The 14,242-nt window shown below is 47.4% G+C and overlaps 1 protein-coding gene across 7 annotated transcripts in view; it reads right to left on the bottom strand.

The window, feature by feature from the left end:
* The window catches only part of BEND7 (BEN domain containing 7), a 99,807-nt gene extending 90,715 nt beyond the window's left edge, over positions 1 to 9,092 (bottom strand). For 6 of the 7 annotated variants that reach the window (XM_062210869.1, XM_062210871.1, XM_062210870.1 and 3 more), the window contains exons 1-2: positions 8,982 to 9,092; positions 6,646 to 6,729 (exon numbers count right to left, since the gene is read on the bottom strand). In XM_062210869.1, the coding sequence (XP_062066853.1) occupies positions 6,646 to 6,729; positions 8,982 to 9,042 (145 nt within the window). In that variant the 5' untranslated portion in view covers positions 9,043 to 9,092. The remainder of the gene's footprint in view (positions 1 to 6,645; positions 6,730 to 8,981) is intronic. The other variant, XM_062210875.1, reaches the window with a different exon arrangement.
* Between the last annotated feature and the right edge of the window lie 5,150 nt (positions 9,093 to 14,242).

Genomic DNA, 14,242 nt, shown 5'->3' with positions numbered 1-14,242 from the left:
AGCACTAGGTAGCTGTGCAGCTGTAATAGCAACCAAAGGACAGATGAATTACTTAGGCCTAACCAGATACCGTTTTTTTCAAGATTTATTTTTATTTATTTGAAAGACAGAATTACAGAGACAGGCAGAGACAGAGAGAAAGGTCTTCCTTCTGCTGGTTCACTCCCCAGATAGATCAGAAGTGGAGCAGCCAGGACTAGAACTGGCACCCATATGGGATGCCGGAACTCGAGGCTAGGGGCTTTAACTCGCTGTGCCACAGCGCCAGCCCCACAACAAGTACTATCTAACAACAACTAAGTTTGTCTCCACAGGCACTGAAACACACTTATTTGTATGCATATGTTTAAAGAGGCCACGGTGTTGAAGTCTCCTTGGGAGGAAATTCGACTTTGATTCCGCCTGCTGCTTTTTCTGAAGCCATTTGTTGGACTTATAATCAGACACATTTTTGATGCTGTATGAAACTTCAGAAGGCTTCTAGATGAGGGGTTTTTAAACAGTAACTGCAGGCACCTTAACATTCTACAGAGGCCCGCATAAGAATGTAGAATGTGTAGAGGTCCTCTTAACCTTTCTTCAAGTAGCTCTACACCCTTTTGTGCGCTGTACATATCGGGAGTTCCCCATGGGAGTGCATTTGAACAAAACGTGTCATGTGGTTATGGGCATGGTTTTGGAGACAGACTCTGGCTTGCATCCTGGCTCTGCCACAGAATAACTCTGTAAACTCCCCAAATTCTTCAGACAAAGTGGGAATAGCAATACCTTTCTTAGGGTCATTAAAGGGACAACATTTACAAAGTTCTCAGCATACTCCCTGGAACACAGCAACCTCCTGCTAAATGACACCTATTACTGGCCACATTCCTAACCCTAGCAGCCACTCCTAGTTTTCTCTGCCCCCTACACTCCACCACTAAAAAAGGGGAGAATGGACAGGAAAAAGGAGAAGTACGCAGAGGGCCATGAAGCTAAGGGTACAGCTTTCAGGAGAAGGAGAGGTGAAAACTCTCGTCTCCAAATGATGGAACTGTAGCAGTTCTTCCTTTTCCCCTCTCTTGGCCTCCTTGGCCCTTCATTTTATTGGAGGTCGCTTCCCACTCTTGGAACTCCTGCCACTGGGGTGATAAAACAACACGGCCTCCTTCCTCTTGGAAGGAGAGATCCAGCTTCTTGGCCTTCAAGGACAAGCAAGCAGCAACTGCGAGGGGACCTAGGGCCCCTTGAGCCTGGGCAAAGAGGCCCCCTTTGTATAACTGAGCTGTATATTAAAGAGAACAACCAGATCAGGGCTTGGCATGGATGTAACTGGAGCTCAATAAATATTTGTTGGGTGAATAAATGAATGAGACTTGAACGCCTAAAAAATAAACATGCTTCAAACTTGTATACTATAATAATAAAACCCCAATCCAATGTGTAAAGAGGCATCATTCAGTGTTTTGTATTATCACTATGAAAAAAGTCTCGGGGTTGGCGTGTGGCACAGCAGGTAAAGCTGCTGCCTGTAGTGCCAGCATCCCATATGAGTGCCAGTTCGTGTTCCAGCTCCTGTACTTCCGATCCAGCTCTCTGCTATGGCCTGGGAAAGCAATGGGAGATGGCCCAAGTCCTTGGGCCCCTGCACCTGTGTGGGAGACCTGGAAGAAGCACCAGGCTCCTGGCTCTGGATTGGCTAAGCTCCTGCAGTTGCAGGCATTTGGGGAGTGAACCAGTGGATGGAAGACTTTCTCTCTGTCTCTCTTTCTCTGCCTCTCTGTGACTCTTTCAAGAAATAAATAAAGTCTTTGGCCGGCGCCGCGGCTCACTAGGCTAATCCTCCGCCTTGCGGCGCTGGCACACCGGGTTCTAGTCCCAGTCGGGGCACCGATCCTGTCCCAGTTGCCCCTCTTCCAGGCCAGCTCTCTGCTGTGGCCAGGGAGTGCAGTGGAAGATGGCCCAAGTGCTTGGGCCCTGCACCCCATGGGAGACCAGGAGAAGCACCTGGCTCCTGCCATCGGATCAGCGCGGTGCGCTGGCCACAGCGCGCCTACCGCGGCGGCCATTGGAGGGTGAACCAATGGCAAAAAGGAAGACCTTTTTCTCTGTCTCTCTCTCACTGTCCACTCTGCCTGTCAAAAAAAAAAAAAAAAAAAAAAAAAAAAGAAAGAAAGAAAATTTTTAAAAAGAAAAGAAAAGAAAAAAGTCTCCTAATACCTTTTAAATTGGTACTTTCTTATTTATTTCAGAGACAGAGAGAGACATGGATCTTTTACTTGCTGTTTCACTTACCAACTGCCCACAACAACCAGGGCTGGGCCAGGCCAAAGCCAGGAGTCCAGAACTCCATCCGGGTCTCCCACATGAATGGAAAGGACCCAAGTACTTGAGCCATCACCTGCTGCCTTGCAGCCCACACCAGCAGAAAGCCAGAATGGGAAGCCATGCCAGTCTCGAACCAGGTGCTCCTTTATGGGGTACAGACATCTCAAGTGGTGACTTAACTGCTGAGCCAAATGCCCGTCCCTTTTTTAAAAAAAAAAAAATCTGTGTTTATTTGAGACAGAGAGAAAAACAAAAGACTGAGAAAACATTTCTTAATAGTGTTCTGCTACCAGGTAAGATCTCCTTGAAATTTCCTAGCTTCACATGGTAGAGGGGAAAGGTCTTGGCACAGGGAACCTGTTTACTCCAGGTTCCGCTATTTATGAGCCAGTCGCTTAACTCTGAGTTTCAGTTCCCATTATTATGGGAATAATAATATCTGCCCTGTCTCACAGGCATACTGTAAAAATTCTAGGAGATAACAGATGTAAAAGCTATACACTATATAGCACAACATTTACTTAAAATCTAATCTTAGCTCACATAACCCTTCCCACCCAGAATCTTCTTCAACTTCCCTCTGCCTGTTCAAATCTTTTTCACAGTTCAAGTCTGGTCTTTCGAGGTCTCCATCCTACCCATCCAAATTCTCCTTTTGCTCCTTAGTGTAAGAGCTCACGTTTGTCATTTAATTACTGTTCACACAGAGTTTTTAAAGCTCCTCAGACCTGTATAGGCAACCTGCCAATGCACTTCCTATTGAGGATGCCTTTGGCAGGTTACCTTAACATCGCTAAGCCTGATCTACAAAATGGGGATAATAATGACTGTTTCAGGTTTGTTTTGCAGAGCAAATGCGATACTTCATGCGCTGAATGCCTTGCACAAGCCAAGTGCTCAATCAGTCGCAGATGTCATGGTTATTAAACACTGCTCCCCATTTCTGGAAGTTGTCCTATTCCTACCCCCCAACTGTGTTTTAATCCCTCAGAGCAAGCACCCTGTCCTGTCTGATCCTGTGGCTACCCCAAAACCAACTCCCATTCCAGAAAAGTGCTGAGTTCAAAGACTCTTTTTCCCAAAACGCTTGAATTGATGAAAGTGAATTATTTTTCTCCAAATAACAGTCAATTCTTCATTGCAGTCCCATCACGGCCAGCTTAAGAGTCAGTGTCGACTGGCGCCGCGGCTCACTAGGCTAATCCTCCGCCTTGCGGCGCCGGCACACCGGGTTCTAGTCCCAGTCGGGGCACCGATCCTGTCCCGGTTGCCCCTCTTCCAGGCCAGCTCTCTGCTGTGGCCAGGGAGTGCAGTGGAGGATGGCCCAAGTGCTTGGGCCCTGCACTCCATGGGAGACCAGGAGAAGCACCTGGCTCCTGCCATCGGATCAGCGCAGTGCGGCGGCCATTGGAGGGTGAACCAACGGCAAAAAGGAAGACCTTTCTCTCTATCTCTCTCTCTCACTGTCCACTCTGCCTGTCAAAAATTGAAAAAAAAAAAAAAAAAAAAAGAGTCAGTGTCAACAGGGAAAAGTAACTTTTTCTGATCTTATAGTCAAGTTTAAAGTAACACTCAAAGCACTCAGGCAAGCCATTCGTACCACTGACCTACACTACCACGCTCACCTGCTATGTTAGTTAACAGCCTACAAACACTTCAGAAAAATAGATCCAATATGGGAACTTGTGCCAAATGCTAGAGCACTCTCTTCCCCACGGGATATTAACTTTAATCTTACAGATGTGGATGGTATCAAAGATAACACATCTGAAGGCAAAAAAGCCTATGTAACACACGGGGGGGGGGGGGGGGGGGGAGGGGCATGTGTTAGCACTACTTCATTAGAGAGGAGACAGTTAAGGTACTCAAAGAGCTTCTCAGAGGAGCCAGCACTGTGGCTCAGGAGGCTAAGCTGCTGCCTGCAGCACCAGCATCCCATATGGGCGCCAGTTCGTGTCCTGGACACTCCTCTTCTGATCCAGCTCTCTGCTATGGCCTGGGAAAGCAGTGGAAGATGGCCCAGGCACTTGGGCCATGCACCTGTATGGGAGACCCAGAAGAAGCTCCTGGCTTTGGACTGGCTTAGCCCTGGCTATTGTGGCCATTTGGGGAGTGAAACAGCGGATGGAAGACCTTTCTGCCTCTCCCTCTGTCTGTAACTCTACTTCAAATAAATATTTAAAAAAAAAAAAAAAAGAGCTTCTCAGAGGATTCTACACCACAGTAAGTAAAATTATGAATAGGCTTTAGCAATCTACAAAATAAACATGATTTAAATCTATGTTTTGAGAAGAGTTAACTATAAACTGTAACATTGGTAACAACAAAATTCTTATTTTCAGATGCTGTCAAAAACTATTCCCACTATTTTTCTTAAATCGACCTGGTGGATCACAAAAGAAAAAGCGTTCTTTGGGGACCATATCAGACTTCACCCAGAATGAGCAAAAGATTGAGAAATAACCCACAGCACACCTTCCAGTTGTTCAATTTTCTGTCTTGAAGTTGGAGGCTTACTTGACCAAGCACTTTGAAAGCCTATCCCACCTTTTCTTGGTATTCTTATATCTTCCTCTTCTTGGCTGAAGGAATAGGAAAGCAGCAGTGTCTGCTACCTTCAAGAGTTTACATCTACCGACCACTGAGTACTCCCACCCTCCTGGTCTTAAGTCTCCTTTCATCCTCACAACTCACTTGTTCGACAGCAGCCTTACTACTTTCCACAAGGCAAAAGGGGGAGAGGGGGCCACTCAGCATAACTAAATCAAGGGCACAATGTTCCATGTGTGTGATAAATGTAAATTTTCTACTAGGAGGCAGATTCTTTATTTCCAGTGGCTTAAATCAAGTGGTATTTAAATACAGAATTCCAACTGCCCAAGTTCAGGGAACTAAAAACAGTAGGATCCAAGACTGTTCTCTTTCTGGGTCACAGCTTTTCACTTGATTATTAACTTTCTGGATTTTGGTGCTCTTCACAGTCAGCAGGTGCTGGGAAGCAGCGCTGGCCTCAGTAATGTTCTCCCCTGGCAGTGGGAAGACCCACGTGCTCTCTCTGATGTTTTCGTGAGCAGTGCTGAAGCTTCCCCACCATTGTATCTCATGGACTATCTACTGAACTTCTTCCTAGTCCTCTGCAACCCGCCCTGTCCCTCCTTCGAAGCAAAACAGATGCTGTTGAGAGCATGGCACATCCTCCAGCACTCGCCATGTTTTTCTCTGAAGGACTATGCACACAGGGTCTAAGCAGCAATCCCGCTACCTGGATGCCCAGTGATGGGGCAGCCCTGGCCCTTTCTCTCATGTTGCACTTTCCTATTGTGCAGCACCTGGCTCTCAGCCTACTGCCTGATGCTGTGGCATGCAGCATGGGCAAGGTTGAAGCCAAATGCCACCATTAACCCTCTACTCTGATTTTACGGGTGCTTTATTCTTAGAGGCAAAATCCTAAATGGTTTCATTTTTGGTTCATGGTCCGCAAATAACAAACCGCACATCTGAAGTCCTCTGTGCTAAAATGTTTGTAGAGGCTCCACCTGGAAAGAGTGGCAGCGTTTTTGGCTACCTACACGTCCCTGGCACAGCTACACTTGATGGGGGGTCTTGGAGATGCCACTTGTGCTCTGCTTGTTCCTGAGGGGAGCTAGGAACGAGGATGGCAAGAGAAACGTGGGGCTATTCCCTTGATCAAAAAGGCTGGCATGAGGGGGACACAAAGGCAGGAAGACAAGGAGCTGCGCCACGCTAACTAGCGCTATCAAGAGGTGGTTAGGCAATCACACTTTTATTTTCCTTACGCTTTTTGACTGTAGATTTAATTTAATTTTGTCATGGCAGGATTAGCAACCAGGCCACAGAGGTGAAGGGACATTATAATAAGACAGCACATTAATCCTCTATCCCACCCAAGGCAGAAGCAAAACCAAACAAATAGCAGCTTCCTGGAAATTGAATTTCTGTTATCCAGATGTCAAAGATGTAATACCCCAATTACACAAACTATTGCCAGTGAAGCATGCCAGCGAATATGCAATGTAAATGGGGTGAGCACAGAGCGACAAAACTGCACAGTCAGCATCTGGCTCTGTGAGTGAGTGATAATTAGCACTGTGTGTAGACACTAATAAACATTTATGTCTGAAATTACAACTTTTAGCAATGTTAATAAGGGATCTATTGGCAATCTGTAAAATAAAAGGTCTTGGAAAGAATGTCATACATTAAGCAATGGCAGACATTTCCCGTTCTTGCACAATCTTTTTTTTTTTTCCTTCTTCTTTTCCTAATTGCAAATGGCCACACCGTTTTGCTGAGAAATTAATTGACATAGGAACCTACCTAAAAAAATGGGTTGCGTCTCTTTGGCCTCCCCGTTAACATCGTTGCTGAATTCTGAGACTTTATAAACCTCATGGTGATAATCTGGTATGAGAAAATGAGGAAAAATTAGAATTCTAATGATGTCAAGGTAAGACCAAGCACTAAAGACTAGACTCTCATTCTATACAGTATGTATAACCTATACACATTTTTGAGAATTCAGTTATTCATAGAATTTGTAGTTAATAGTAACCCCTAAAACTTTGCTTATACTCTGATGCATACACTCTTGAAGTATCAGTCTGACTTTAGAAAACAGCTTTGCTTCATCACATGTTTTTTTTTCATGGTGAATTTTGCCCACAGATGTCAATTATTAGGTTTTATTTCTTTGAGATAGGAAGTACGTTTACAGGGAAAAGAAAAATCGTGCCAAATGATGGGCTGGGGTGAGGCTCCAAATTTATCTCCGTAACCCACTCTCGTGAACCTGACAGCAGTATGCCTCGGAGTGACCTGGCACTCACAGGTTACCCAGAAAGTCTCAGCCTTTAAGCAGCATACAGACAAGCACACGTGAAAAACACTGATTTGTTATTTTAAATACAGTGTAATTTGGATGAGAAAGCAAGATTTTCATCTTTCACTCGAGTGAATTTTTTTATTCAGCCACTGCACTTTATTTAATAGGCAATGGTTTGTTTTCTAAAAATGCACCTGCAGAGGACAGAGAAGAATCAAACTCATATTAAAAAAAAAAAAAAAAGAAAGGAAGAAAAAGAAAAGGAGAAGGAAAAACTTGCTGCGCTAGTCAGAGTTTACAATACACTGTTTTAAGCTTCTTCTCTTTGGCAACCTTCTCATTTCTCAAGGAGGACGCCTGGATATGAAAATAGAGGTTCCTGGTTAACAGCTCTTCCGTGTTTCTGGCCTTGGATCTCACAGGACAACGTGGACAAAACTACTCTCACTTGTAAGATAAAGTAGTAAGTTCCCTGAGGTCATCCATAAAAGCAGCCTGCATTCCTGAATGGATCAGATAGCACCAACATCGCAGTGACACAGGGAGAGTTTTAAAGTACAAGTAACTGAGTAATCAACACTGCTGTGGACCAAAAAAAAAAAAAAAAGAAAAAAAAAATTACAAAGAAAAGTGGGGGAGGGCCAAATATTTTCAATTCGTAAACTATTTCAGGCCTCTCTCATTACACAGTATCCAAACTAAATTAGGGGAAACAGCTATGGGTAGATCCTCAAAATGTCTATAATTAAACTGTTTTTCCAGACTAATCAAAAGTGGGCTTTACTGAATCCACATCACAGCAGCTTCGTCTGAAAAACTCAATTACTTGCAATTGCCTTCTAATTTTCGGCGGTTTACATGTGACTTCTGCAGGTTGCTGGAACAATCGTGTTGCTCTGGCCTCTGATGCCAACGCTAGATACAACAACAAGAGGAAAAGTGGACTGGCTCTGTGGTTTGGCTTTGACCTCAAGTTGATTCAAAGATATTTAAACAGGGTGGGTCTAAACTCAGTAAATATCAGGACCCGTGGCATTACAAGGAAAAAAAGGCACCTGCCTAGAATTTAAGGTGCCACAATAGCTTCTGACAGGCATATTGTCACGACTGCTCTTATCTTTGGTTCTGATCAGTTTTTTAAAAGTCCAGCCAGGAAGATACAGACTCTAACAAGTAACTGAACGGTGCACAAGGCTGTATCCAAGCTCCCCCTCCCTGGATGGAAATAAACGCCCCAAGAGTGTACTGTACACCTGTTAAATGGTCGGGAACTAGCTGGTTTTGTTTTGTTGTTGTTTTCAGTGATACTTGGCTGACTGCTGTGTGATCTTGTCTGAAACACCTTTCCACGCCAAACCAGCTAGCTAGGAAAGATACTGGGTGGCAACGATTCTGCTTCGGGCTTGGACCTCTACCGAGCTGTCCTTACAAGAACAACGGTCATCTCTCCCCGGTTCCCTTCGGGTGAAAATGCAAAAACAGAAACAACAAACCATGGGTCCGACCGTCCACTCTCGGCCTGATGGGCCAGGCAACCCTCCAATGGCCCGGCCCAGCGCCGGGGACACCCCGAAAGAGGGCTCGGGCCCCCAGGAGTCATTGTTTGCTAATTTCCTGACGTGCCCTCCGACTTGTTTACGTTCAATAACATCCTGCCTCCCCCGGCACAACTTTCCCCGCCGCCCGGCGTGTGCGGCCGCGGGCCCGGGGCCGCCCGGCTCCGGAGGGAACCGGGGATCCGGGAGGGGCGCGCCCCCCGGCGTGGACCCCCGCGGGCGGCCGAGCGCGCGGCGCCCGGTCCTTCCTCCCGCCGCCCTGGCCGACCGCTTACCTCGGCTCACCAGTTTGAAGCTCTGGGATTTCCTGCTTCTTTTCCTCTCAGAGAACTCCATGGTGCGGGGAAGGCGGCGGCGGCGGCGGCGGCGGAGGCTGAGGCGGCGGATCGGCGGCGGCGGCGGCGCGGGCTCGTGTCACCGCCGCGGAGCCGCGGGGACCAAGGTCCGCGTCTCGAATCGGCGGGGGGGTGGGGGGAGGCCGAGGGACGGGAGGAACGACCGCGAGCCCGCTCGGGGGCTGCAGGCGCGGGGCCGGCGGCGTGGGCTCCGGGGACAAGTTGCCCCCGCGCGGCGCCGCCTCCCGCTGCCCTAGGCGCCCCCCCGACCCTCTCTCATGCCGGCTCGCAGTGTCCAAGCCGCCGCTCGCCGCAGCGCAACTTTCCGTGGGGAGCGGGCCGGGCGGCGGCGGGGAGGGCGCGGCGGCGGCGGCGGCGGCGGCGGGGGCTCGGAGCTGCCGGCGCCCTGGGCGCTCGTCGCGGCCCGCCTGGGCTCCGCTTGCGGACGCGGCGGCGGCGGCGGCGGCCCCGGGGACGCGGGCGGGCCGAGCGGAGGGAGGCGGCGGCGGGTGCGGAGCCGGCCCGGGCGCTGACCGCCCCCGCGGGAGGAGGGGCACCGGCGGAGGGGGCGGTGCCGCCGGGACCCCGGGGCCACCTGCTGGCGGAGCCCGGCCGCCGCCATCCCTGGGGGCCGCCGCCGCCGCCACCGGCCTGGCCGCGCGGCGCCCCGAGGAGGCGCGGAGGCCGCGGCGCAGCGCCCTGGCCCGGGCCCGGCCGGCCTGCCCCCGGGGACGCCGGGGCTGCTGCCGGGGCCTCAGCTCTCAGAACCCCCCCTTCCGGTCTCCCTTGGCTGCTCACTGGGACTGAGCCTCTTGTTCTAAATAATCCTAGGGGTCGTGGACCCTCCCTGGCCAGCCCAGATCCGAAACACCGCAACATCCGTGCGTGGGCAAGATTCACTGATTTTACGCAAGTTTTTTTTTTTTTTTTTTTTTTTGGGGGGGGGGCTCGGACTAACCCATCATTGCTCTACTAGAAAACTTAAAGAGGATTTAGAATTTATTGGTGAGAAGAGTATAAAAAAGAGTGAGCTTCAATTCTTTACCCTGATCTGAGAGACTGACGGAGGAGCCCGAGTTGTACTCCAGGAAAGCACTTGGAATGTGGGTTTTGGAGAGTGTGGGAGAGGATGAGGGATGCTCCATGGCTCTGAAGGCTCAGGGAAACCAGGGTCAGTGCAGGTGCAGGGGACGCTGCCACTTGAGGTATTCATGCTAGAATAAAGAACAAACCCGGAAAGCTGTTATTCCTCCCTGGAGCGCCAAGAGCAAGCTACGGCACCATTTCTTTCTGATAATACCTTTAGGGCACGAGTGGAAAGGGACTTGGTTCCACCTGGGAATGGCAGAACAGGAACGTGTTCTTGGATGGGTCACCCCCGCAGGAGGGTAAAGAGATGGGCTGCCCATCTAGCACTGCAGCAACTTCAGGTGACCCCAGAAACGAAGATAGGAATGGGGGGGGAGGTGGGTTGATAAATGCGATGAGTTCCACAGTGGGCCCCCACCGAGTGAGGAGAGAGCCACCAGCTAACAGGGACATGCAGATGGCTGTCAGGCAAGCGGGAAGCCGGAGACGACTCACAAAAACATAGGGCAAGAAACAAAACGGAAAACCAGGGGAACCAACAAACTCAGTAGTGGGGGCGGGGATGGGTACACATTCTGGGAGGGTGTGGGGAGGCTGATCAGAGCCAGCCTGGCCCCGAGCTGAGGCCAAGAACCTTGGATCATGGATGAGAAACCTTCCACTGGAGGTTAACTTTCATGGTAGCTGTCTCCTTTGGGAGTATGTGCAAAGCTCAGGGCCCTTGTCCCAGTAAAAATGTATGAGGCAAACAAAATTTGGTGTCGTCTTCTTGGAGTTCTTGGACCCTCTGGAGCTCTAAGAGATGGTAGAAGGGATCAAAGTGACAACAGTGATGAAAAACTACCCAGATTGGTTCTCTTCCTCTCCCCCCCCCCCTTTAAAATCAGGCATAAAACCTCAAAAATGTTTTGGATGCTTTAAAAGAAAGCACACTATTTTGTCCCTCATACAGAGAGAGAGTTTTTCCTTTTTGTCATGCCTTTTAAGCTGTTATTCCAAAAGTCATACAGCTGAGTACTATACTGAGAAACACTGAAGATTGTTCATATCTTGGAGCATAAAATGAGATGATATTATGCTTAAACTATGATGAAATTGAACTTGTCATCCCAAGAAGCAAATCCCTAGGGAAGATATTAACAACTTAACATTTTTCACTTGAAGTAGGAATATGAATTCCATTTACTTACGAGAATATTTTTGATGGTTGAGAATAAGATATTTTGAAGTAAAAATGTTTTAAAAATAATAGTTATTTTTTTCCTGGACCTTTTTTACCTGGCTCTCCAGAGATGATCTGTGATCTACAGAAGACATGGGGCAGGCCTATCCTATTAACATTTTTATTTTTATTTATTCTTTAAAAGATTTATTTATTTGAAAGAGTTATACAGAGGGAGAAAGAGAGGCAGAGAGAGAGGTCTTCCATCCTCTGGTTCACTCCCCAACTGGCCACTATGGATGGAACTGCACCGATCTGAAGCCTGGAGCCAGGAGCTTCTTCTACATCTCCCACGCTGGTGCAAGAGCCCAAGGACTTGGGCTACCTTCCACTGCTTTTCCAGGCTATAGCAGAGAGCTGGATCGGAAGTGGAGCAGCCGGGACTTGAACCAGTGCCCATATGGGATGCTGGCACTGCAGGTGGCAGCTTTACCCACTATGCCACAGTGCCGGCCCCCCTATTAACTTTTATAGAAAATCAACAAATAGGGGCTGGCGCCATGGCTCACTTGGTTAATCCTCTGCCTGCAGCGCCGGTATCCCATATGGGCACTGGATTCTAGTCCCGGTTGCTCCTCTTCCAATCCAGCGTTCTGCTGTGGCCCGGGAGGGCAGTGGAGGATGGCCCAAGTGATTGGGCCCCTGTACCCGCATGGAAGACCAGGAGAAGCACCTGGCTCCTGGCTTCTGATCGGCGCAGCGCCAGCCATGGCGGCCATTTGGGGGGTGAACCAACGGAAGGAAGACCTTTCTCTCTCTCTCTCTCTCTCTCTCTCTCTCTCTCTCTCTCTGTGTGTGTATAACTCTACCTGTCAAATAAAATTTAAAAAAAAAAATTAAAAAAAGAAAATCAACAAATATTTACCTACTTTCCACTTTCTGCAAGTCACCATCCCTTTGTCTAACAAAATATATATATATATGTGTGTATCCATAATTATATTAAGTAATATTAATTATAACATTTAATGTAAAATGAGATTGTTTTAAGTGGTAGTGTTAGTCTGCCTAAACCAAAATACCATTGATGGGATGGTTTAAAGAGCAGAAACTTATTTCTCACTGACCCAGAGACCAGAAGTCCCAGATGAAGGTTCAGTAGAGTCAGTTTCTGGGAGGGCTCATTTCCTAACTTGTAGACTGCCACCTTCTCTCTGTCCTCACTTAGTGGGAAGACAGAGATTTCCCTCTGCCTCATAAAACCACCCATCCTGTGGGGTTAGGGACCCACCCTTATGACTTCTTTTAACCCTAATGACCTCCTAATAATGGTCAAGTCTCCAAACACAGTCATTCTGGAGATTAGGCCTTCAACATATGAATTTTGAGGGGATACAATTTAGTCCATAGCAGTAGTTTATTAAACTCTGTATATAGAGTTTTGCCTTGGGGTATCTGGGAACCTCCTGTAGGAGATCTGCTGTGGTCATTACTCTGCCTCAATACTTCACAGCCCCACCTGTTACTACAACTCAGAGGAAACTGAGCAAGTATTTCATGACATCATAGAGATCAGATATCTTGTATGACTATTATAGAACCAAACTGATTGGGGCTGGCGCCGTGGCGCAGTAGGTTAATCCTCCACCTGCGGTGCCAGCATCCCATATGGGTGCCGGTTCTAGTCCCAGCTGCTCCTCTTCCAATCCAGCTCTTTGCTGTGGCCTGGGAAAGCAGTGGAGGATGGCTCAAGTGCTTGGGCCCCTGCACCCGCATGGGAGAATGGGAGGAGGCAGCTGGCTCCTGGCTCCTGGCTTCGGATTGGCGCAGCTCTAGCCATTAATGGCTATTTGGGGAGTGAACCAATGGAAAGAAGACCCCTCTCTTTGTCTCTCCCTCTCACCGTCTGTGACGCTACTTCTCAAATAAATAAATAATTCAAAAAAAGAACCAGATTGATTATAAAAATTAAAGATAGGTTCTAACCTTTGACAAAGTCCAATAATTTGTCCAGAATGCATTAAGTAAGCTTAACTCTAATCCCAATACCCTCTCTGGAATTGTATTGTAAAGATCGCCATCTTTATTCAGCACTCCGGTGTCCATTAGAAATATAACTTACAAATCAATATATTTAATGTATTTATTTTACTTATTTGAAAGGCAGAGTGACACACAGAGAGAGAGAGAATATCATCTGTCTTCTGGTTCAGTCCCCCAATGGCCACAACAGCCAGGGCTGGGCCAGGCCGAAGCTAGGAGCCAGGAACTCTATCCTGGTCTCCTACATGGGTAGCAGGGGCCAAAGTACTTAAGCCATCCTCTGCTGCTTTCCCAGGCACATTAGCGGGGGGCTGGTTCTGAAGTGTTGCAGCTGGGACCAAACAGGAGCTCATTCAGGATTTAGGCGTTGCAGGCAGAGGGTTTACCTGCTATAGCACAACACTGGCCCCAACCATATATGTAATTTAAAACTATCGGCAACTTTAAAAAAAGTAAAAATAAACAGACTAAATTAATTTAATTTAGCATTAAGTAGGATATATATATAGCTTATACATTAAAATATCATTACAATATGTAATAAATTGTGTACAAAATTTTAAAACTTTTTTTTTCACAAAACAGTTCAACCAAATTTCAAGTACTCGATAGCTACATGTAATTAGTGGCACCATGTTAGAAAGCTCAGATTTGGGGAGCTACATATATATGTATATAGAGATGACTACAACTTGATTATTGTTGAACTGTTTTATTAATAACCCTCAAAAACAAAGAGATAAGAATGGTACTGTTGTCTTGAGGCTTTTTATACATCTTTGATTGGATTCTCTGGAATTGAAAATCCTAACAATAGATTCTGAGTATTATTTAGGAATATTTAATAAGCATAAATATTACTGTTGCAATTCTATGACAGTCAACTATCAGAAGAATTATGGGAAGA

Source organism: Lepus europaeus, chromosome 14 (genome assembly GCF_033115175.1).
Source record: "Lepus europaeus isolate LE1 chromosome 14, mLepTim1.pri, whole genome shotgun sequence".
Classification (NCBI taxonomy): Eukaryota; Metazoa; Chordata; class Mammalia; order Lagomorpha; family Leporidae; genus Lepus; species Lepus europaeus.
The sequence above is the reverse complement of the archived record's forward strand: the minus strand, read 5'-3'. Positions and strand labels throughout refer to the sequence as shown.